General features: G+C 32.5%; 1 protein-coding gene and 1 long non-coding RNA gene across 6 annotated transcripts in view; both read right to left on the bottom strand.

Moving 5' to 3' along the window:
- Positions 1–26,294, bottom strand: part of LOC127706849 (solute carrier family 41 member 1-like) — a 60,405-nt gene that overhangs the window by 18,783 nt on the left and 15,328 nt on the right. For all 5 annotated transcript variants that reach the window (XM_052211568.1, XM_052211574.1, XM_052211595.1 and 2 more), the window contains 7 exons: positions 23,288–23,395; positions 14,038–14,109; positions 13,214–13,358; positions 11,606–11,752; positions 10,515–10,662; positions 9,102–9,175; positions 7,507–7,635 (listed from right to left, as the gene is read on the bottom strand). In XM_052211568.1, the coding sequence (XP_052067528.1) occupies positions 7,507–7,635; positions 9,102–9,175; positions 10,515–10,662; positions 11,606–11,752; positions 13,214–13,358; positions 14,038–14,109; positions 23,288–23,395 (823 nt within the window). The remainder of the gene's footprint in view (positions 1–7,506; positions 7,636–9,101; positions 9,176–10,514; positions 10,663–11,605; positions 11,753–13,213; positions 13,359–14,037; positions 14,110–23,287; positions 23,396–26,294) is intronic.
- Positions 15,889–18,803, bottom strand: LOC127707323 (uncharacterized). The gene is made up of 3 exons (XR_007984780.1): positions 18,140–18,803; positions 16,645–17,643; positions 15,889–16,056 (listed from the first exon to the last, which is right to left on the bottom strand). It is a non-coding gene; the product is annotated as an uncharacterized LOC127707323 (long non-coding RNA).

A 26,294-nucleotide genomic window follows, 5' to 3' on the forward strand; every position in this document is an offset into this window, starting at 1 on the left:
TTTCCGTTGTGTACACACCTATTTCTTTTTTTCAAATAGTATGTGCATCTGATTGTACAGAATATAAATTCATTTTCAGCATGTCTTCAGTTCTAGACACCATCACATTCATTTCATTCAGCATTCCTTATCCCTATTACAAAATATAGAATGGTCCTTCCTAGCTAATAGAACTGCTCTGAACCTGCTCGATTGCCAGTTTTGTATTCTTTGGATAATTGAAAAAGCCTCCTCCTTAAAAACAAATACATTGTATGTTCTGCAAAATTTATTTTTTTTCATGTAGATTTCATCTTGGTGTTCACATTTTCTCCCTATCTATTATAGTTTTTCAGCTAATTGCAAAATCTCAAAATTTAGCTAAAAAATTCTTTTTGTGCAATAACTGCCATTGATTCACAATTTTAGCAATGTTAACCCATTGGTAAATAATATCTTTAAGCTCATTTAAGCTGTATATTGCCTGAATAAAATTTTCAAGAACGGCAAAAAAATTAATGATAATTTCAGTTATTTCAATGTATTTTAACTCTGTTTTTCTGAATGTATATCTCCATCTATTAGAGTTCTTCAAATAAAACACAAAAAAACACAAAAAGAGATAAAAATCATTATTCAAGGACAACAAATGTTAAGGAGTTGATTTCCAATTAAGTTATCTTAACTTATTTGTTGATTGTACATGGCTGATCTATTTCATCTAACATTTTCTTCAAGTACAGTTTATTTATTTATCTATTTATCTAATAACAATTTTTCGCACCTGGGACTTACATGAATAATACAGTCTCTTGGTCCCAGGTTGTGTATTCCTTCATTCTTTATAAATATCAAAGACTGCTAGCTAATTTTATTTTTTAAGAAATTAAAATGCTTACCGGTATGCACAAAGATAGCAATCATTTTATTTCATCAATGATGTTTTGAATTTTATAACAATAATAAATGCTCTTGGGTTTCAAAACATTTGTCACATAAGTAACATAGGCCATCAGACTTTCGCATTTGGTACAATTTAAATTCAGTATAATGTATATTATGTAGTGATTTCTAAAGGAATTGGAAAATATTGTTTGATACAGGCAGCTTGTGAAGCATTTTACTAACTGATTGCCAGTCTAGTTCCATATTAAATGTTCTATTCCATTAAATTTCTCATTTTGCACTAGTACATTTATTGTAATGATTTTAATTGAATTTTTTCTGGGGGAATAAATTTTCTTTCCATATCATAATTTTTATATGTCGTTATTCTAGATTTTTATGTCCTTCAAATTAGTTGGATTACTAATGGCGCTTCTAAGTTCGTTAATCCAATCAGTGGGGATTGATTTCTTTATTAGATTGTATTCGCATATCCAATTACATTTATCTATTGGTTTATCAAATATTATTTTATTACTATAAAAGGTTTCCGTTTCAATATTCCAAACATCTTTAATTTTAGTGATATGACTCTTGGTAAATGAAGGGAAGGGCAAATGTTTCCCTTTCCATTTTATATTGTTGTTACCAAATATATTCTCTTCAAGAATGCTATTTTTTTTAACGTTCGCTCATTTTACTATAAAATTCACACAACGCAGTAACTACCTTTTGGTAAAAACTTGACATATATACTTAATATTAATTCCATTTAGATCTTTACACATATATTTAAAATATTCAATAACAAATATTTTGTCAAAGTGTTTTAGCCAGTATTTGGCAATTGCATTCCATCTTTGTGTTGGACTTTGTAAAATTCTATCTTTACAGGATATTTTTTGAACTTGTTTTTTTGCCCTTTAGCCTCCAAATAAACAAGCCTATTGTTTTATCGAAGTTAATTGTGGGCTTTATCATATATTTTTCAAATATTTCAAAGAATTTTTCAGTTGATTGTTCGGATCTGTTTATAAGCTGCGTATCGTCCACAAACATTGATAATTCAGTTTCAATATGGCTGTTTTCCAAAGGTATTTTGATTCCCTGTATATCTACATTTGCTCGAATGGCACATGCCATTGGTTTCGCTTGTATTATGAATAAAAAGGGGGCTATAGGACATCCTTGTCTTATTGATCTGCTTATTGAAAAGGATTTAGACAGAAACCTGTTTGTGTTAATACAAGTGTTGGCATTTTTAAATAGCATTTTTTTTCAGCTACAACAAAAATATTACCAAAATTGAAGCCCTCTATAACCTTTATCAGCCATCCCCATTACACTTTATCAAAAGCTTTCTGCTGGTCTAGAAATATAATTAATCCCTCTACATGCTCTATATCCTCATTTTCTACATATTCAATAATATCTTGTAAAATTTTATTTCCATCACTTATATTTCTCCCCTTTACAAACCCGTTTTGATCCGGATGAATAATTTTATTTAACAACGATTTTAGACGCTCTGCCAACATCTATGATATAATTTTATAAACCATATTCATCAAGCTTAAAGGTCTCTAGTTTTTTTTTTTATTAATTCTCGTTCCCCTCCCTTATGTTGTAAAGTTTATTTTTTAATTAATTCTTGTTCCCCTCCCTTATGTTGTAAAGTTAACATTCCCTGGATTTACTGAGTTCATTTTCGTCAAATGCTTCAGTGAAATCTGTTTTGATAAGGTCCCAGTACATTTGATAAAATATTGATATAATCCCATCCCTTCCCCGAGACTTATCTTTCTAAAGATTTTAACTATCTTTGTTAATTCATCGACATCAATTTGTCGTTCTATATTTTGTCTATCATCGTCTGTCAGTTTCCTGTCAATACATCCAATAAGTTTTTCTGCGCTATTTTCCCCCCAACCCTCAGTGCTAATTAACTCGGAGTAAAATTTAACCTGCTCTGTTAGTATTGAATCAATGTCATTTTTCAAAATTAAAGAAATATTGTTATTCTAAATGAAAGCAAAAACTTCAATAATGTGTCGATTCTAATTAATATGATAATTAATTAAAAGATCTTAATTCTGCCTATTCTTACTTGTTATGGATACTCTTTTACAAGACAAAAGTAGGCAAACAATGACTTTGAATGGCAATATGTGCCAATTGTCAATTGACTTATTTGTAGATCTTACCTTGTTGAACATTGTTGCTTATTATAATTTACTCTATCTAATATTGCTTTCTTTAAAAACACTGAAATCTGAGAAAATTGTCACTGAAGGCAACAACTCGCTTAAGGAGTACACAAACTGATTTTGATCGTGTTGACATGTCTGTAGATCTTATATAGCTGATTTACTTGGATGTTTAAAGTTTGAATTCTTTCTGTGTTTTATAGATTTTCAACATCTTGTTTTCGCTGATTGTTTTAGCTGTGTACAGTTTCTCTTTATCAACCATAAGTTTTAGCAAAACACAAAGGATACAATCATCCTTAGAAAGGGGAGAGTTGACTGAGGATTCATGCCAGATTTGACTTTCTTGTATTACTTGTCTGGCTAAGTAATTTTTTGTATAAAGTTTTTCTCGATTAATTGCAGTTTCAAGATTACCTGTAATTAGACTTAAAAACCAGTAACAGTCGTCAGTTAAGGGCATAACGCCTATATTGAGTCAACAGACAATTTCGGTCATGTTGATTAATTACTCTTATTGGAAATTTTTACCATTAAATTTTCCATCTATCTATAAAAGTTTTCAATTCAAATAACTTAAAATATGCTAAATAACCTTCTATCCGAGAGCCCAAGGTGCTGTATGATTCACCTGGTATGTTTGCGTAAAATTGATACAATAAAATTAGAATAACATTTCAAGCAAAAAAGCAAAAATCAAATTTTTATTCAAAAGTGCTCTTTATTCTATATCATAGTGTATTTATGTCCCTTCAGATGTTTTTTTTTTATTCATTTATCATAAGAATGAAAAGTTTTGGTTTCAATTTGCCCAGTAATTTCAGAGAACTAGACTATTGCCCTGTAGGCCAGGCTAACAAAAAAACTGGGTAAAAATCGTTGTTTAAAGTCATTTTAAGTATTTTTTTGTGATTTTCTATCTTAAATAGTTTTCAATTAAAATAGCTGTAAAATTTGCTAAAAGCTGACATTTTAATTTCTGTTCTGAAAATTTTAAGATAGGTCAACACCTACCGACCATAATATACTGGTAAATTAAGCCAAAAACTATCGTTTTAATTTCAGTATTCTATTTTTACCTACAGTGTTAGTTTACATTAAAATAACTTCAATGTAAATGGGTGTGGATGCAAAAAAATTAGTTCATGCAAAATGTCTATGAATCGCCTTCTTTAATACAATGAAAACTCCTTTATTTTAATCAGTGTTGCCACATTCTCCCCTTTTCATTTATTTATTTTTTATCTTTTATCTAACTGATTAAATGTTATATTTTAATGAATAAATGTTACAATTTTCATCAAAATTGAAATGTGTGCATGATAACTACCTGAAAATCGTAATTTTTCTATCTCAAAAGAATGCAATACTAGATATCATTGAGATGGGAGCCATCTCTGTGGGCCCCGCTGTGAATAATGTGTGGTAAAAAATTTGTATCTTTATCATTGGACATGGGGTTGTCAACTGAAACCTAAGTTTATGACCTTGACCTTTGACCTAGGAAGTTGTACATAAATTATGACACACCCTCTGGTGTTGGTTTATATACATGTCAAGTATAAACTTTAAAATCATAACGGTTCTCAAGATATAGAGCGGACACGATCTTTACCACAGGACATGGGGTTGTCTACTAAAACCAAAGTTTCTGACCTTGACCTTTGACTTAGGAAGTTGTACATACAGTATGACACACCCTCTGGTGTTGGTTTATATACATGTCAAGTATAAACTTTGAAATCATAACGGTTCTCAAAATATAGAGCGGACAGGATCTTTACCATAGGACATGGAGTTGTCAACTAAAACCAAATTTTTTGACCTAGAAAGTTGTACATACATTATGACACACCCTCTGGTGTTGGTTAATATACATGTCAAGTATAAAATTTGAAATCATAACGGTTCTCAAGATATAGAGCGGACACGATCTTTACCATAGGACATAGGGTTGTCAACTAAAACCAAAGTTTTTGACCTTGACCTTTGACCTAGGAAGTTGTACATACATTATGACACACCCTCTGGTGTTGGTTTATATACATGTCAAGTATAAACTTTGAAACCATAACGGTTCTCAAGATATAGAGCGGACACGATCTTTACCACAGGACATGGGGTTGTCAACTAAAACCAAAGTTTTTGACCTTGACCTTTGACCTAGAAAGTTGTACATACATTATGACACACCCTCTGGTGTTGGTTAATATACATGTCAAGTATAAACTTTGAAATCATAACGGTTCTCAAGATATAGAGCGGACACAATTTGTTAAGGACGGACGGACATATTAAAACACGTTTAATGAATTTGACTTTTTAAAAACATTTGATCAACAGAGAGCAACAAGTCGCAAGTAGTTTCTTAATAGCGTTGATAATATGGAAGACTCCATTTGGGCTGAGGGGGTGTTCTACTTCTACTTCTACCATTAAACTGTTTCCTACATTTTTAGAGTTAAATGTTGCACATTATTCAAAATGATGCAACAACAATAACCTTAACTAGGGGATAAAAAAAACAGAAAAGATCTTTTGAGTTGCAAATCAATCAATAGAGTGGGGAATCCAGAGCAACCATTTAGTCTGTTGTCCTTCAAGGTCAAGAAAACTACGCATGCGCTTATTTACAGAAACAAAGCGTTAGAATTATGTTTTGATTGAGGACAACATGTCAATTGTGGTTCTTCATTTCTTTTGGAAGTTCAATATCAAAGTTTCATAATAGGAACAACTCCAGTTCAGTACTTATCTGACGGAAATAGTTTCATTTCAGAACCACTCTACCATTTTAACAAAACAACGGAATTCCAGCTTTGACGTGATGCTAAATATATAAAAGCCTAAATATAGATACTGCTTAATACTGATTTTCCGTATTGTAAAATAAATGCAAAAAAAAAATGGAAATATCAAATCATGAGGATTATGAGCAGAAAATTAACGGAAATTTGTTTAAATTTAATCTGTTTGTTTGTTTTACTCTTTAAAACAGAACAATCTTACTAATCTGAGTTGTTCCTTAATGTAAAGCACAAAACGGTCGACGTGAGAGCCTTAGAAAGGAGTCAATGGTAAAAGTCTACAGATTGCTTGACTGAGCAATCTATCCCAAAAACCATTCAGGCCTCCACAAAATAAAACAAGATTCTGTGTAAATTTAATTTGAAATCTAATGAGTGGTTTATAAGAAGGATTTGATTTTCTTTTGTAGATATGGCCAAGTCCATGCTTTGTTATGGGAGAATCCTCAAAATCATTTGAATCAAAACCTAAAACTAGTGCACTATGTCATTATGTACTTGCAATGAGCTGACAGACTCAATGAAATACATTAATGGTTTAGAAAGAGTTGCAGGTACAATGTTCTTATTAACCAAATAGCAAACAAATGCTCCTACATAGATAACCAACATGTAATCAGGGGTATATTTTTCAGATATTTTCCCATTTATTAAATATAATGGTTTAACAAGAAATTTGAGTGTAATTTTTGGTGCATTTTTGTTACAATAATACTGGTTTTATAGAGTTAATAAATAGTCCCATTGATGTATACTCTACATGTCCTTTCATTCATGTGTATAAAAAATGTGTAGTAAAAAAGTCATAGTGAGGCCTTCAACAAAGAGCTTAAACTCACACCTCACTTCAAATTCAAACAACCATGAGCCAGTGTTCGATCAGAATTCGATGGTAGATGTTAATGATACTGCTTCTGTCCATTTAAGCACACAGATGATCAGTATATCAACAAATAACAAAAAAAACCCAACAATATTGGGAAAGAAAAGGGAGTTGAATGGTGAATACACTGTGTAGTGACCTAAAGTTATTTGCACCCTTGCCCTTTTGTCTCTGATGGATAGTTGTCTCATTGGTAATCACATCTCTTATATTTTTATTGTTCCATCCAAATGTTTGGGCACTTCTCTATGACCTGAAATCCAACAAGAGGTTGTCTCTATCAATTTTTTTTTAATATAAAATAATATGCTGATTTAAAAACTTTGGTAGTCTTTGTTTAATTTGTTAACAGTTACCTCATCTCGATGAGATTAAGAGCTGGCCATTTAGTTCTGAATAAGTTCATTTTAGAGGTCTAATTTTGCTAAACTTAGTAATGCCAGGTTCTTGCCACTGACTTCACAATAAGTCAAATCATATTTAAAGTTATTTCATTAAGTGACTGCAAGATGGAAAACAGCAATATTACTATTTTTTTTCTTTATTTCATGAGACAGTTGTATCAAGTACAGTCCTTATTTCTCTTGTAACTTTCCAAAAATTTATTTCATCAAAATAACTATCAATCATGCTGACTATAATTATGTTGTCTGTTTTAACTTATCTGTCTCAAATCAAACTGCTTAGATTTTTGCAGAACATTTCGTTATCTTAAGTTTAATAATGATTAGAAATGTAAACTTACTTGATTTACAAAATGTTCCAAATACATTAGGACAACCTTTGACATCTTCCACTATTCCTTTTCTCTTTTGTAAATGTAATAATGTAGTAATACGACTAGCTTGAACTGCTACTAAATTTCCTCCCACCCCTGAAATGTAATAATCAATAAATACTATTATCTTAAAATCATCCATTGTCATTCAATTTCTTTTTATAGTTTTTTTCCAGAAATGCTCTTCAACACTGAGTGAATGTTGTTCACATCATGAAAATGAAGGGATAATATTGGTAATTACAAAAGAGATATGAAGAGATTCAACTTTATGTAACAAAGAAAAGACACGAGTTACAAAATTTTTCTGACAGCCACTAGACATGGAGCAAACAACTATTACTATCAATAAATAAAACTAACAAATGTAACATACCTTTTTATTTGATTTTCAATTCTTTACAACTTTCACAGGTTGAAATATTGCTATTTTCTTAATCGAACATCACATTGGGATTCGTAGCTTCTCACACATTTAAATACTTCTAAAATCAAGAAATTTTCTACCTCCTACACAGGAACACCATTGATCAAAATAATGTTTGATGAATAACAGACAGAAATACCACTTATGCACTACATTATGATTATCACCTACCTCAAAGACAAGAAAGATTACTATTTATTACATGTTGAAATATTGTTGCCCTGTGGAAAATGTCATCTGTGATGCTGACACATACACAGAGTGCACCAAGAGGAAAACTGTCACCGCCATGGATGTTGTCTACACTTTAAAACATAAAGGACATACCTTGCAGCCCAGCTATACAGGAACTCCACATAGTGACTTTACCACAGGTTTAAAATATCAAATAATATCCATTTGTAATACTTGTCTAATACACTGGAATACCACTTCCACGCGTGATATTAAACCTAGTACCTGGGACACCACATCTACTCTGTATATTTTACCAAATACACTGAAACACGACATCCACTTGTAATATCTTACCCAATGATTAGAACACCACATCCACTTGTAATATCTTACCTGAGGATAGGACACCACATCCACATGTAATATCTTACCTAGTGATTGGACACCACATCCACTTGTAATATCTTACCTAATGATTGGAACACCACATTCACTTGTAATATCTTACCTAGTGATTGGAACACCACATCCACTTGTAATATCTTACCCAATGATTAGAACACAACATCCACTTGTAATATCTTACCCAATGATTAGAACACAACATCCACTTGTAATATCTTACCTAATGATTGGGACATCACATCCACTTGTAATATCTTACCCAATGATTAGAACACAACATCCACTTGTAACATCTTACCTAATGATTGGAACACCACATTGGAACACCACATTGGAACACCACATCAACTTGTAATATCTGACTTAATGATTGGAACACCATATCCACTTGTAATATCTTACCTAATTACTGGAACACCACATCCACTTGTAATATCTTACCTAATGATTGGAACACCACATCCACTTGTAATATCTTACCTAATTACTGAAACTCCAAATACACTCACAATACTTTACCCAATACACTTAAACATCCAACACAGTGACTTACCATTTATCACAGGCTGAAAAACTGCAATACCATGGTAATTCCCTACAGTAAAATCTAATATCAGACCACCTACACTGAAAGAAAAAATCTTTATTAAATATATAATGTTAATATTGCTTTTCAGCTTAAAAAAAATGTTATTCTTCTCAGAATTCAAGTTATCAATAAATATCTTTTCAAATGTAATAGCTATTGAAGATAGTATATGAGTAACAAATACAACTGTATTAATTGTGAACTATTCATTAATTAAAAAAATATTAAATTATTCATCCCGAATCTATGTTCAATATAAATTGTATGACAGGTTATACTCAATACAAAAATTCAAAAATCTTATTGAAAAAAAATCAGTATAAGTCTTCTTGTCAAGGTTAAAGTTTATGACAGTTGATTTGGGATACTACTATGTATGTCTCTGATTGATATACATCTATTTATTTCAAATGTTTGGTATAGTAACTGGTCATTTGTTAAAGATTGCATGTTGACATCTGGATGAGCTTTTAGTGTCTTTGGGTTGCTGTGTAATTGATGTATACCCCATACCTTTGATTCATTTAGAAAATACAAAAATATATTTTTTTCCCTTATATTTTTAACAATCACAAAAAGTTAATATACTTGTTCATGTAGTTCATATCTTTCACTGCCTATCTCAAAACTAGTGTATAGTTTTGAGAATACAGTATTGCTAATAATAAACAAGCAATTTAACTGAAAAAAGCTGACAATTTTAATACTACATAAATAAATAGGGAATGTGTCTATGGGACACAGATGATGCCCCCTCTTGCATTTAACCTTATAAAGGGACATAACCCGAGAACGGTAAAAGTGACGCTATCAAAAGTTGTACTTGATCTGAGTTTTGTGGTAATAAGCATTGTGAATGAGATTCATAACATTTAGTCGAGGCAAACTTAAGTTGGAGAAAGTAAACAAATTTCGGGACGTACATACCAACAGATGGACGTACAGACGGACAAGGGTAAAACTTAATGCCCCCTCCGCTATGGCGGGAGCATAAAAATCAATTATCTCCCTTTCATTCATAACTTTTTCCTTTTCAGGGGTGTTTTAAGTTAGATGACTTCAAAGCAACATACCGACAAACTGAAAAAAATAATAATGTCTGTTTACTTTCTACACACATATCTGTGTTGGATTGCTGACATAATGCGTGTTGCCACATATAATTAAAGTATAAAGAGCAATACTTTCCAAAGCATGTGTATTTATAGACTGTGGTCTATACAGGTCTATACCATGTGCCAAAATAAAAAAGTTCTGATTTATCTAGTATAATCTATTTGATACAAAATCTAGGCTCTAAGAGTTATAAAAAACCAAAGTAGCCAGAAACTATAGTCCATGTTCTAAATTGATTAGTGTCCTGAATATTAACCTTACCTACTTATCACCATTGCGCTCAAAACTGGAGTCCACCCTTCTCGTATTGCTTCATTAGAATATTTATTTTTTAAAGATATATATATCCATATTGGTGCTAAAGCTAGAAATAAAACTATTATTGATGGTGCCAACCAATGTTGTTTACCTGAAAATACAATAAATTTAATATTTTAAGATGTAATACTGTGGATTCATTTATTTCTGCAGGTACCAATTTTTGTGGATTGAGGAAAAGTTGTACATTTCGTACATATTTGATTTCTTAGATTTGCCAAAGTCTGCATACAAGCCTTTATAAAATTGATACTTTGTTGAACATTTTAATTTGTGGTTTAACTTTATCAATGAAAATTTGTACATGTATATTTACATACTGTCATATGGTATAATCCAATATTTACTGCTAAATATCAAAATATAATGCTTCATTACAAATTTACATAGCACTGCAAAACAATGTATAAATTACTAAATGTAATTGGTTATATGTTGATATTTGGTGTTTCAGACTGCTGTCAGTGTTTAATTTAAGCTAAAGGCCCTTCAAACATTAAAGTGATAAATAAATTTGACAGTATTTACTAAAGAATGAATATGGCCTTGCTTTTATTTCTTTAGCAATATCTAGACATACGGATTATACAAGACTTTGTACAGAATAAAGATTAAGATATACTTCATTTCCTATTGTTTTCACTTATAAAATACCATACAGAACAGATCTTTTGTATTGATTGTATTCAATGTACATGTTGATTGATTGATTGATTGATTGTTGTTTGCTTTACATCCAGTGTATAATGTTGAATCTGATAGATAAGACACAGTAAGTAATGCTGGCATGCTGAAACTCACAATTAATCATTGAAAATTTCTAAGATTTATTTTGTATATCTTTTTCAAATTCACCAGACACTTTCTATAAGCATGGATTTAGCTTCCTCAAATTAAAAACAGAAAAAATCATTTTCAGAGACCAAGCCAGTTTAAGCATCATTAGATCTTGGTTTGTAGGAATTAATATTGAAAAACTATCTTCATATCTTTAAGGCCAATATAGGTATGTGTATAGATAAAACAAATATTACCTATTGCATTAAATAATAGAGAGCTAACACCTGAAAGTAATGACAGCGTAGTTAAGTCCCCTAGACTAGCAGCAATAGGTGTCGCCACATTGTCTGGATTAATATGAAATTTCCTAGAAAGCAAAACAACAATAACCATCACAGCACCTAGAAAATAAAAGAAAATTTTTTAACAATATTGTTTATAAGGTAAGCAAATAACTTATGACATTAACAGAGTAAACCAGGTTAAAGGGAGGTAATTCATTAAATCAGTAATGTGTTTGTAATAGTTTCATAAATGTGTTTAAGCATCTTTTAAGCATCCATATGATACAGATAATCTACCTTACTTAGAAGCTTGGAATATATTTGTGAAAACTGTTGATACAAATGTACCAGTGAATTTTAAGTGCTAAAACTGTAAGTCAACCTCATTTAAAGCAAATATTTTCATAGACATTTATCCAAATGAACTACGAACAAACATTCATGTAACTTTTTTGTATAAATGTTATTTTAGGATTTTCATGCTCATTTATCTCTCATTTTTTTTTTATGAAACTTGTATCTACACTAAGTCTTGTACAGTTAGATTCTACCTTTTTTACCTTATTAAAAAAGATTTGATTTTTAAATTGTGAAAGTAAGATGTCAATATTATGGATTTCAAAGTTCCTGTGGACTACAAAATTCACAATACTTGATATATTTTCATTGATTTTATTATACACAAACCCTCAATTCATAAACTAAACAAGAGTTCATATGTTGACATCTCTCACCTGCTTAACTTATCAAGATTACATTTATGTTGAAAGTCTTCAAGATAAAGGTTTAATGCAAGTATCTTATATCCCTTAATATTATCAATGTTCCATGTAAATGAGGTCAAGGTTAAATAAACCCTGCCAGACAGACATGTACACCTAATAATCATTCTATACATCAAATATATCTCACCTACTAGTTATAGTATCTGTTAAAGACCTAACCACAAAACTTTACATTGACCAATAAACCATGAAAATGAGGTCAAAGTCATACGAACCCTGCCATACAGACATGTACACCTTGCAATTATTCCATACACCAAATATAGTGGACCTTTTGCTTATTGTATCTAACAAACAGACTTAACCATGAAAATGAGGGCAAGATCAGATGACACTCTCAGACAGACATATACACCTGACATTCATTCTAAAAACCAAATACAGTGCAAACTGTTCAGCTAATATTCCAATTTTGATGATGACTGACATTACTCAAATAAAACACGACTTATAGCCAAAAAGGGAAGTAATTTTTGGAACTTAAAATGTACATCAATCAGGTGCAGTTTTTCTTTTAATACTTTATTATTTGTTTTCATATATTTATTTTGAGATACAGTTCAATGGTTCATAAAGGTTAAGCCTGTGGTAATGCAGACATGACCTTCCTAAACAATGCTTCATCAATTTCCTTTCACACTACCTTTGGAACATCAGATTAAAGCCAGTAATCTATCATAGAAAATGTTTATCTCCTGTTAATTTCCCTTAACAGCAGATAAGTACTCTTTTTATTGTTGGATTATTGTCTCAATGACTTTACCTCATATCTACTTTAATTCAAACAACCAACCTAACACAAAGCTAGCTACAGCTGCTGTAAGCATACTACTGGCACATAACAACAGGGCGTGATGTAAATTAAATTCGCCATCTGGTATCCATCCCATCACCATGGCAACCAGTGATGCTAAAAATCCTACAACTATTGCCTGTGCCTGAAGAAAAAAGATAATTCAAATTTGTCAATCTTAATATATAAAGAAAACAATAAAACATAGGATAAATCTGAAAAGATTAGACTTAATATAAAAGATTCACTAAAATGTTAGATCAATAATGATAATTTACCAAAAAAGAGAAAGAAGTCTATGCAAGTATTCTTTAATACTGTATAATTTGTTATATATTTATGTTTTTGTTACCTATTATACAGTTGTTTTAGAGTTCAATGTTTTATCCGTCATTTTTTGTATGTGCTGGTATTTATTGCACCTTTTTTGGTACAGGGGAGCAGACATTTTATATCTTTAACACCTGATGTGTTTCTTATTCATTCAATATTTTAAACAAGTAAAATGTGCTGATTGATTGAATGATGGCTGCCTATTGTACATCCCAGTGTTTGAAATAACAATATGATCAACAGAGTAAAAATCTTTTTGTGCAATTAAAACTCTACAGGGATTCTTCAAATGAATAAGTTGAAAAACCTGTGCCTTTTATAATTTTATTTTCTTTGATTAGAAGTTTATATACTCTGCCTGAATTGCAATTACTATTTTGAACTTTTATAAGTTTATCATTTTACATTTGCTTTTGCACCGTTTCTCTCTGTAGTGGTTGAATACCCTGTAAATTTGTGACTTCATAATATCAAAAATGAAAATATCTAACCTGTACAAGAGCCATATTACCACCTATCATTTTCCATTTTTCTCCAGGTTTATCCATATTACCCATGTGTGCCTGTAAACATTAAAACAAAGGATAAATCAAAATTTATGAAAATTAACTGCATTTTCATTTTTAAAATACAGTGAAACTTCTCTAAACCAGTCCCTCTGAATACCGGTTCTCCCCTCATACCGGCCAAATCAAGAAGTACCGGCTGATTTGTTTTCAATTAAATGGTCATGTAACCTTATAAAACCAGCCATCCCTTTAAACCAGATACCTGCCGGTATTTTTGTATTTAGTTAATCAAAATCAATAAAATTTAAACTTATAAAACCAGCTTTGTCATCTGAAATCACCGATTGATCGGTAAATATAATTGTTATGTAAACATAGAAAATAATCCGGTCAATCAGACACCTGCCTGCTGACTGACTTCTGTTTACCTGTCAAATTTACTTCAATACCTAAGCTAATTATGTTTTCACAGATTAAATTTAATACACATGGTATTGATAAATAATAATTATAATTCATTGAACAGTTTGATGATACTTCTAGAACATTTTGATAAATTATTAAAGAAATATCATTAATGTATGGTATTTTTATTTATTATTCCTTCAAAATGAAACTATAGGCTCTCAAGAGCCTGTGTCGCTCACTTGATTCTACTTTGGTTTTGGAAATCATGTAAAAATATATTATAATCATAATATATACCCTAATAATGATTGAGGCCAAATTTGGTTTTATATTGGGCCCATAATTTAATCAAAAGCAGAAGACTTTTGTAAAGTTTACAGAAATTACCAATAAATTCATTGAACAACACTTGGTCAGCACCTCAAAAGAAACATTCATACTATGTTTGGTTTCAATCCATTAAGCGGTTTTCTAGAAGAAGACATTTGTATATATTTCCCTTAGGGTCCTTTGTTAAACTAAGTCCCCCGTTGGCAGCCATCTTGGTTGATGAATTTGCTACAAAGTAACAACACTTGGTCAGCACCTCATAAGGAACATTCATGCCATGTTTGGTTTCATTCCATTCAGTGGTTCTTCAAAAGAAGACTTTTGTATGTATTTCACATAGGGTCCTTAGTTAAACTAAGTTCCCTGCTTGCAACCATCTTGGATGATTGATTGGCTACAAAGTAACAACACTTGGTCAGCACCTCATTAGGAACATTCGTGCCATGTTTGGTTTCATTCCATACAGTGGTTCTCTAAAAGAAAACATTTGTATGTATTTCCCATAGGGTCCTATGTTAAACTAAGTCCCCGCTGGCGGCCATCTTGGGTGACTGATGGCTTACAAAGTTACAACACTTGGTCAGCACCTCATAAGGAACATTCATGCCACGTTTTATTTCATTCCATTCAGTGGTTCTATTAAAGAAGACATTTGTATGTATTTCCCTTAGGGTCCTATGTTAAACTATGTCCCTCTCTGGCGGCCATCTTGGATGATGGATCGGCTTCAAAATAACAACACTTGGTCAGCAATTCATAAGGAACATTCATGCCATGTTTGGATTCATTCCATTCAGTGGTTCTCTAAAAGAAGACATTTGTATGTATTATCCATAGGGTCCTTTGTTTAAACGAAGTCCCCCCCCACTGGCGGCCATCTTGGATGATGGATTGGCTTCAAAGTAACAACACTTGGTCAGCACCTCATAAGGAACATTCATGCCATGTTTGGTTTCATTCCATTTAGTGGTTCTCTAAAAGAAGACATTTGTATGTACAAATGTATTGTCCAAAGGGTCCTATGTTAAACGAAGTCCCCCCCTGGCGGCCATTTTGGAAGATGGATAGGCTTTAAAATAACAACACTTGGTCAGCAATTCATAAGGAACATTCATGCCATGTTTGGATTCATTCCATTCAGTGGTTCTCTAAAAGAAGACATTTGTATGTATTGTCCAAAGGGTCCTATGCTAAACGAAGTCCCCCGCTGGTGGCCATTTTGGATGATGGATCGGCTACAAAGTAACAACACTTGGTCAGCACCTCATAAGGAATATTTATGCCATGTTTGGTTTCATTCCATTCAGTGGTTCTCTAGAAGAAGTTAAAAATGTAAATGTAAATGTCACATATTGAAGTGAAGTAACTCTTGATGATTTCAATTTTCAACAAACCAAGCACCCTCGCAAACTGTTCGTTTTCCGTGGTCCGACGGGTGGCCGGTTTTGAGAAGTTTTACTGGAGCAACTTTCAATTAACTAGAGGCTCTCAAGAGCCTGTGTCGCTCACCTGATTCTACTTTGGTTTTGGAAATCATGTAAAAATAGATTAAAATCATAACAGATACCCTAATAATGAGTGAGGCCAAATTTGGTTTAATATTGGTCCTGTAATTTAATAAAAAATCCTGGTGGCCATCTTGAACAGTAAATCGGCAACAAAGTAGCAACACTTAATCAGCACCTCATAAGAAACATTTATGCCATGTTTTGGTTTCATTCCATTCAGTGCACCTCTAGAAGTAGCATTTGTATGTATTTCCCATAGGTTCTTATGTTAAAGGAAGTCCCCCCCATTGGCGGCTATCATGGATGAAGGATCAGCTTCAAAGTAACAAAACTTAGTCAGCACCTCATAAGGAACATTCATGCCATGTTTGGTTTCAATCCATTCAGTATGTGGTTTTCTAAAAGAAGACATTTGTATGTATTGTCCATAGGGTCCTTTGTTAAACATTGTCCCCATCTGGCAGCCATCATGGATGAAGGATCAGCTTCAAAGTAACAACACTTGGTCAGCACCTCAAAAGAAACATGCATGCCATGTTTGGTTTCATTCCATTCAATGGTTCTCTAAAAGAAAACATTTGTACATATTTCTCATAGGGTCCTACGTTAAACTAAGTCCTCCACTGGCGGCCATCTTAGATTATGGATCGGCATCATAGTAACAACACTTGGTCAGCACCTCATAAGGAACATTCATGCCATGTTTGGTTTCATTGCATTCAGTGGTTCTCTAAAAGAAGACATTTGTATGTATTTCCCATAGGGTCCTATGTTAAACTAAGTCCCCCGCTGGCGGCCATCTTGGATGATGGATCAGCTTCAAAGTAACAACATTTGGTCAGCACCTCATAAGGAACATTCTTGCCATGTTTGGTTTCATTCCATTCGGTGGTTCTCTAAAAGAAGACGTTTGTATGTATTTCCCATAGGGTCCAATGTTAAACAAAGTCCCCGCTGGCGGCCATCTTGGATTATGGATCGGCTTCAAAGTAACAACACTCGGTCAGCACCTCATAAGAAACATTCATGCCATATTTGGTTTCATTCCATTTAGTGGTTCTCTAAAAGAAGACATTTGTATGTATTTCCCTTAGGGTCCAATGTTAAACTAAGTCCCCTGCTGGCGGCCATCTTGGATTATGGATCAGCTTCATAGTAACAACACTTGGTCAGCACCTCATAAGGAACATTCATGCCATGTTTGGTTTCATTCCATTTAGTGGTTCTCTAAAAGAAGACATTTGTATGTATTTCTCGTAGGGTCCAATGTTAAACTAAGTCCCCCGCTGGCAGCCATCTTGGATTATGGATCGGCTTCAAAGTAACAACACTCGGTCAGCACCTCATAAGAAACATTCATGCCATATTTGGTTTCATTCCATTTAGTGGTTCTCTAAAAGAAGACATTTGTATGTATTTCCCTTAGGGTCCAATGTTAAACTAAGTCCCCTGCTGGCGGCCATCTTGGATTATGGATCAGCTTCATAGTAACAACACTTGGTCAGCACCTCATAAGGAACATTCATGCCATGTTTGGTTTCATTCCATTCAGTGGTTCTCTAAAAGAAGACATTTGTATGTATTTCCCATAGGGTCCAATGTTAAACTAAGTCCCCCGCTGGTGGCATCTTGGATTATGGATCGACTTCAAAGTAACAACACTCGGTCAGCACCTCATAACGAACATTCATACCATGTTTGGTTTCATTCCATTCAGTGGATCTCTAATAGAAGACATTTGTATGTATTTCCATAGGGTCCCATGTTAAACTAAGTCCCCCGCTGGCGGCCATCTTGGAATATGGATCTGCATCAAAGTAACAACATTCGGTCAGCACCTCATAAGGAACATTCATACTATGTTTGGTTTCATTCCATTCAGTGGTTCTCTAAAAGAAGACATTTGTATGTATTTCCCATAGGGTCCTATGTCAAACTAAGTCCCCCGCTGGCGGCCATCTTGGATTATGGATCGGCTTCAAAGTAACAACACTCGGTCAGCATCTCATAAGGAACATTCATACCATGTTTGGTTTCATTCCATTCAGTGGTTCTCTAAAAGAAAACATTTGTATGTATTTCCCATAGGGTCCTATGTTAAACTAAGTCCCCCGCTGGCGGCCATCTTGGATTATGGATCGGCTTCAAAGTAACAACACTCGGTCAGCACCTCATAAGAAACATTCATGTCATGTTTGGTTTCATTCCATTCAGTGGTTCACTAAAAGAAGACATTTGTATGTATTTCCCATAGGGTCCTATGTTAAACTAAGTCCCCCGCTGGCGGCCATCTTGGATGATGGATCCGCTACAAAGTAACAACACTTGGTCAGCACCTCATAAGGAACATTCATGCCATGTTTGGTTTCATTCCATTCAGTGGTTCTCTAGAAGAAGTTCAAAATGTAAAAAGTTTACGCCGACGACGGACGACGCCGGACGACGGACGCCAAGTGATGAGAAAAGCTCACTTGGCCCTTCGGGCCAGGTGAGCTAAAAATGGATACTTAACATTGAAACACCAAGATATAAACTATAAAGCCATCTGAACAACCTTGACGACCTTAACAACTCTATGCAAATAATGAAGTATCTTAATGGTGTTCAAATATTTTTTAAAATGATCTTAAGGATGTACACCTCTGAGGAGCCAAAAATTTCTAGAATTAAACTTTTTTTCTTAACCTGATTTTTGGGTTTATATGACTATAAAAAAATTATTGAAGAAAAAATCATATGGTGGTGCACTTTTTTTTTTGCAACGGCCATTTGAAAGTGCCCTATTTTGATGATTTTCTAATTTTTCATCAATTTTTACCCATTTTTGGGCTATGATAATGAAAAAAATCACAGTTTCACAATTAAACTTTTTTTCATACTTTCACTAAAGATGTAGTGGACCAATCTGAATAAATTTAACTAAAAATAAAATGCTCCGCAGGGCGCAGCTTGATACGACCGCAGAGGTCGAACCCTGAACAGTTGGGGCAAGTATGGACACAACATTCAAGCTTGATACAGCTCTGAATTTGGATTGTGATTAAATATTTGACACAGCATAGGTTTCTGACACAGAATGAATGTGGTCTAAGAACTTAAAATTTTAAATTGGACATTCACCTATTATGGTCCAATATCCAAAATCTAAATACATGGTTAGATTCAGCATATCAAAGAACCCCAAGAATTCAATTTTTGATGAAATCAAACAAAGTTTAATTTTGGACCCTTTTGATCTCAATGTGGACAAAAATGATAACAGGGCCCAAAAATCAAAAATCTAAATACATGGTTAGATTCAGCATATCAAAGAACCCCATATATTCAATTTTTGTTGAAATCAAACAAAGTTTAATTTTGGACCCCGATTTGGACCAACTTGAAAACTGGGCCCATAATCAAAAATCTAAATACATGTTTAGATTCAGCATATCAAAGAACCCTAAAAATTCAATTTTTGTTGAAATCAAACTAAGTTTAATTTTGGACCCTTTGGACCTTTATGTAGACCAATTTGAAAACAGAACCAAAAATTAAGAATCTAAATACACGGTTAGATTCGGCATATCAAAGAACCCCAATAATTCAATTTTTGATGAAATCAAACAAAGTTAAATTTTGGACCCTTTGGACTTCAATGTGGACCAATTTGAAAACGGGGCCCAAAATCCAAAAACTTAATACACGGTTAGATTCAGCATATTACAGAACCCCATATATTCAATTTTTGTTGAAATCAAACAAAGTTTAATTTTGGACCCCGATTTGGACCAACTTGAAAACTGGGCCCATAATCAAAAATCTAAATACATGGTTAGATTCAGCATATCAAAGAACCCCATATATTCAATTTTTGTTGAAATCAAACAAAGTTTAATTTTGGACCCCGATTTGGACCAACTTGAAAACTGGGCCCATAATCAAAAATCTAAATACATGGTTAGATTCAGCATATCAAAGAACCCCATATATTCAATTTTTGATGAAATCAAACAAAGTTTAATTTTGGACCCTTTTGATCTCAATGTGGACAAAGTTGATAACGGGGCCCAACAATCAAAAATCTAAATACATGGTTAGATTCAGCATATCAAAGAACCCCATATATTCAATTTTTGTTGAAATCAAACAAAGTTTAATTTTGGACCCCGATTTGGACCAACTTGAAAACTGGGCCCATAATCAAAAATCTAAATACATGGTTAGATTCAGCATATCAAAGAACCCCATATATTCAATTTTTGTTGAAATCAAACAAAGTTTAATTTTGGACCCCGATTTGGACCAACTTGAAAACTGGGCCCATAATCAAAAATCTAAATACATGGTTAGATTCAGCATATCAAAGAACCCTAAAAATTCAATTTTTGTTAAAATCAAACTAAGTTTAATTTTGGACCCTTTGGACCTTTATGTAGACCAATTTGAAAACGGAACCAAAAATTAAGAATCTAAATACACGGTTAGATTCGGCATATCAAAGAACCCCAAGAATTCAATTTTTGTTGAAATCAAACAAAGTTAAATTTTGGACCCTTTGGACTTCAATGTGGACCAATTTCAAAACAGGGCCCAAAAATCAAAAACTTAATACACGGTTAGATTCAGCATATTACAGAACCCCATATATTCAATTTTTGTTGAAATCAAACAAAGTTTAATTTTGGACCCCGATTTGGGCCAACTTGAAAACTGGGCCCATAATCAAAAATCTAAATACATGGTTAGATTCAGCATATCAAAGAACCCCATATATTCAATTTTTTTTGAAATCAAACTAAGTTTAATTTTGGACCCTTTGGACCTTTATGTAGACCAATTTGAAAACAGAACCAAAAATTAAGAATCTAAATACACGGTTAGATTCGGTATATCAAAGAACCCCAATAATTCAATTTTTGATGAAATCAAACAAAGTTAAATTTTGGACCTTTTGGACCTCAATGTGGACCAATTTAAAAACGGGGCCCAAAATCCAAAAACTTAATACACGGTTAGATTCAGCATATTAAAGAACCCCAAGAATTCAAGAATAAAACCCCATTGAAATTGATCAAGAAAATAAGCAATTTATACGAAGTATCTTCTTTTGCACAATACTGTGCAATTGATTATTTCTTGCTATTGCGCAATACTGTACAATTGACAATTTCTTGCTATTGCGCAATATTGTGCTATTGGATATTTCTTGCTATTGCGCAATACTGTGCAATTGAAGATTTCTTGCTATTGCGCAATACTGTGCAATTGAAGATTTCTTGCTATTGTGCAATACTGTGCAATTGAAAATATCTTGCTATTGCACAATACTTATTATATAATAATTTACACATCCTGTTTGGTGTGTATCTCCTACCATATCATTATTATTTGCTTTTAAATATAAATCAGAAATAACCAACTTAAAATTTTAAATTTTAAAAGAAAAAAAAAAGGAAAAAAAGAAAAAAAAAAGAAAAAAAAAAATCCCCCCCCAAAATTTTTTGAACCCCCTTATGATTCATCATCCCCAAACTCAATCTCAGCCTTCCCTTTGTGGTATGGTACCTTGCAGAACAATTTCAGAGAGATCCATACACTTGAACACAAGTTATTGTCTGGAAACTAGAAAAATGCTTATTTTTGGCCCCTTTTTGGCCCCCAATTCCTACACGTTTCGGGCAATTACCCCCAAACTCAATTCCAGCTTTCCCTTTGTGATATGGAACCTTGTAGTACAATTTCAGAAATATCCAAACACTTACACACAAGTTATTGTCATGAAACTAGAAAAATGCTTGTTTTTTGCCCCTTTTTTGGCCCCTAATTCCTAACATTTTGAGGCAATTACCCCCAAAATCAATTACAGCCTTCCCTTTGTGATATGGAACCTTGTGGTACAATGTCAGAGAGATCCATACACTTACACACAAGTTATTGTCTGGAAGTTACAAAAATGCTTATTTTTGGCCCCTTTTTGGCCCCTAATTCATTAACTGTTGGTACCATAACCCCAAAAATCAATCCCAACCTTTCTTTCGTGGTATTGAACCTTATGGTAAAATTTCATGGAGATCCATTCACTTAAACTAAAGTTAGAGTGCGAAAACCAATGTGTCTTCGGACGACGCCGGACGACGACGCCGACGACGACGACGACGACGACGACGCCAACGTCATACCAATATACGACCAAAAAATTTTTAATTTTTGCGGTCGTATAAAAAAAACTATAGGCAGGTGTTAATATAAGAATGTTTTATAAAATTTTGTTGCTTTTCCGTGTCAAATTTCCTATGCTGTCAATTTTGTAAATTTGGGATTTTTCTCTTTTTTTAGAACAAAAAGCATATTATTTCAACTTCTTTGTTATAAATGATTGAAAAAATACATATCTAAGAAATTTGAAAAGAAAAAACTGATATGGGATGTACATGTTTCTGGTAAAATCATTTCTTATACCCCTCACCCATTTTCACAACATTTTGGCTAAAGAGACTGACTTGAATGGTTATAAAATTTGAAAATTTTATTACTCAAAAACTACTTATTGTAAATACACACTTTTTTCACAGAGTTAAGTTTGATTATAATATTTTTTAAATTCATTGATATTTTCCACTTGTATCACGTTTTGGAAATAATTCCAGAACAAGATTTCAACAAGACTGAAAAGTCAGAAGAATACATCCTTAACAACTATATTTAAAAATATATAAGTCAAGTGAACCAACACCTTCTGACTAGCTTGTAAAGTTATCCAGATGGATAACAAATTATGCTGCAGTTGTCTTAAAACATATTAAATCCAAACTATAAAAAGACTATGATTTAAACTTTAATCATTGACAAATCATATCTTTTAGCCAAACAACTAGACAAGAAAAGAAATCATGTGGACATATTTGTCAAGAATTGAAGCAAGACTTCTAGACTTGATTTCATGTACAAATGTAGAACATTTGTAAAATTATAAATTTTAAATGACTTAATCTATAACATTGTACCTGCGTAGATAGTCTAGATGCTAATGTCATTTCTAAGTTGCCTTTTAAACCAAGGAGAGACGGAACTAAAATAAAAATCTCAGAAACTTTTGTGTATACATCCCAATGCTGAAAATAGAAAATAAACATTGTTTATTTAAAACCAATACACAGATTTTAATGCAACATATTTCATATGCTACGTTTTTTATACAATATAATTCAAATAAATTTTTAATGCAAGCAAGATTTAATATGATTTTTATTTTGTACAAACAACAATATACCGAAAAGTTCATCTAACAATACGTATATTACATTACAACACAGATCTTGTGTTACTGGAATACAATATACTGTAATTACAACTCATTGCTTTTTCCAACTGCCCTCTGTCATTATTATTTCACCAAAAACTTTACCAGTGCTATTTTTCTTTTTCAAAAGTACCCTTTTTTTCATTTTGAATTTTCCTTGGAGTTCGGTATTTTTGTAATTTAATTTTCAACTCAGGAAATTCTCAGAAAAAAAGTGTACTTCTTCTAACGTACTTCTGACAATCAAAGTAATCGAAATCACTGATGAAAAGACTGGAAGAGATGTGTGCATAATGTCAAATCATATTTTCAGGTATCATGATGAATAAAAAATAAATGGGAAATGTGTCCCATGTACACAGATGATGCCCCTGCTTACATATAATATAAAGTTATAAAGGGACATAACTGAAGAACGGTAAAAGGGACGCTACCCAAATTTGTACTTGTGTATAAGTCTCATAACATTTGGTTGAGGCTAACTTAAGTAAGAGAACAGAAACGAAAAATTCAGCAATTTTCCATTTGTAAACAGACATAACTCTAGAACGGTAAAAGTGACACAACCAAAATTCAAACTTCTTCTGTATTTTGTGGTAATAAGCATTGTGTATAAGATTCATAACATTTGGTTGAGGCAAACTAAAGTAAGAGAACGGAAACGAAAAATTCAGCATTTTTTATGTTTATAAAGGAGCATAACTCAAGAACAGTAAAAGTGACGCCACCCAATTTCGAACTTGATCTGTATTGTGTGGTAATAAGCATTGTATATAAGTTTCATAACATTTGGTTGAGGCAAACTAAAATTAGAGAATGTTAACCAACTTCGGGACGTATGGACGGACGTACAGACGGACAAGGGTAAAACTTAATGCCCCCTCCACTACGACGTGGGCATAAAAATTTGATATATCACTCTTGCATTAAATTCAGAAAGATAATTAGTTCTATTTTTCTGTTGATAAAACAAGATTGTCTCCCTAAATTTACTTGTGAATGGTTGCTTTTGGGAGTATTTCTATGTTTAAACATAGGGATCATTTATTGATTTTTGATAAAAATTATATGACACTGAAGATAAACAGTTTTATTTCATTTTCATAATCATGATTATATTACTAAATCAAAGTGCTTGTGAGTACTGAACGGTAAAGGTTGCTTTCATTTTGCAATTTCATGAATTTTTAAATAGAACATTGAATTGTATTATGCTAGGCAAGTTAAAAATTTGAGTTGGAGTTATCTTCTTTTGTTCATGATTGTACAGATTCATACACCAAGCATTACTTTATGTAATTTTTAATAAAAAAAATGTTTTCTTGAAAAGTATGGTAATTCAAATACACACCATATTGTAACTTAAATATCAAAGTATAACATACCATCAATTAAAGAACCTTTGTGATCATGCTCACATACACCACGTCCCCACATAAGTGCAAAGGGGCATAACTCCAAGAAAAAAATTGAATCATAATTTCCTGTCGATAGGCACATCTACATAGTATATCCTTATTATCTATAAAGTTTCTTGAAATTCTGTTTCTGACAGACAGACAGACAGACAGACAGACAGACAGACAGACAGACAGACAGACAGACAGACGGGTCAAAAACATTATACCCCATGCAAAAATTGCGTGGGGTATAATAAATTGCATGACATTGACTTGATAGCATCTAAATAATGATCACTTCACTGCACTATTCTGTTTCAACTATCAACATTGATCAAAGGCAGCGATCAACCTTGGAAGATATAGACATCAAGTCAGTACTAGAGGAGGAACAACACTCTGCACACGGCATGCAGATTTGTCATATTATTGATCAGTCGCGATGATAATATGTCATTTGTTACAAGCACATCATGGTGTGAAAATCACCTTGACACTCGAAATTTGTTGAATGAGATTATAAATTTAAAGCAATAATATACAGTTGTAATTATTATACAATATTCCTACATGTATATATAATAAACGAATTTGGTATTTGTCATTATTTGCTGGGAATATACATATTTCTCCCTTTAATAAACTGCTAATTCCCGTGGACTTATTTTGTACGGCATGTCCATTAATTGAATACTCATTTATTGAATTCATTTAATTGATATCAGTTTTTATTTCGGGACAAAATTTTATTAAATACAAATTATCAATATTGAAATTTCATCATTTATCAGTACAAAAAAACCCCAAGAAAACACAATAGACAACCCAAGCCGACCAATACACAAAAAATACAAAATTAACAAGCATTCTGTGAGTATTGCCCAGCAATACATAGTCCCCTACCGGTTAAAAATTCATTGTACTGGAACAAAATGCTAAATTGATCTATAACTTGTCAAGTTGTAAACTATATAACAAATTTCAAGTCAATATCTTCAAGAATGACGAAAAAAAATGTGGAAAATTGATTACTGTAAATTCAGAAATTATTGCGTGCATTTATTATTGCGAATTTTGAAGAATGGACTAAAATGCGAGATTAATTATTGCGATTTCAGAAAAATCTACATACAGTTATATGTATCAGATATAAGAATGCGAGTTTTTATTTTTGCGATACTCATTCAGTCGCAATATTCGCATTAATAAAAACCTCGCAATAATTTCTGAATTTACAGTATTCGAATGAATTTTCTAAGTCCAAGGACCATAACTCTGCACAAAATCATCAGACCGGAACAAAATTCAAAT

This window comes from Mytilus californianus, unplaced genomic scaffold, assembly GCF_021869535.1.
Source record: "Mytilus californianus isolate M0D057914Y unplaced genomic scaffold, xbMytCali1.0.p SCAF_1, whole genome shotgun sequence".
Taxonomy (NCBI): Eukaryota; Metazoa; Mollusca; class Bivalvia; order Mytilida; family Mytilidae; genus Mytilus; species Mytilus californianus.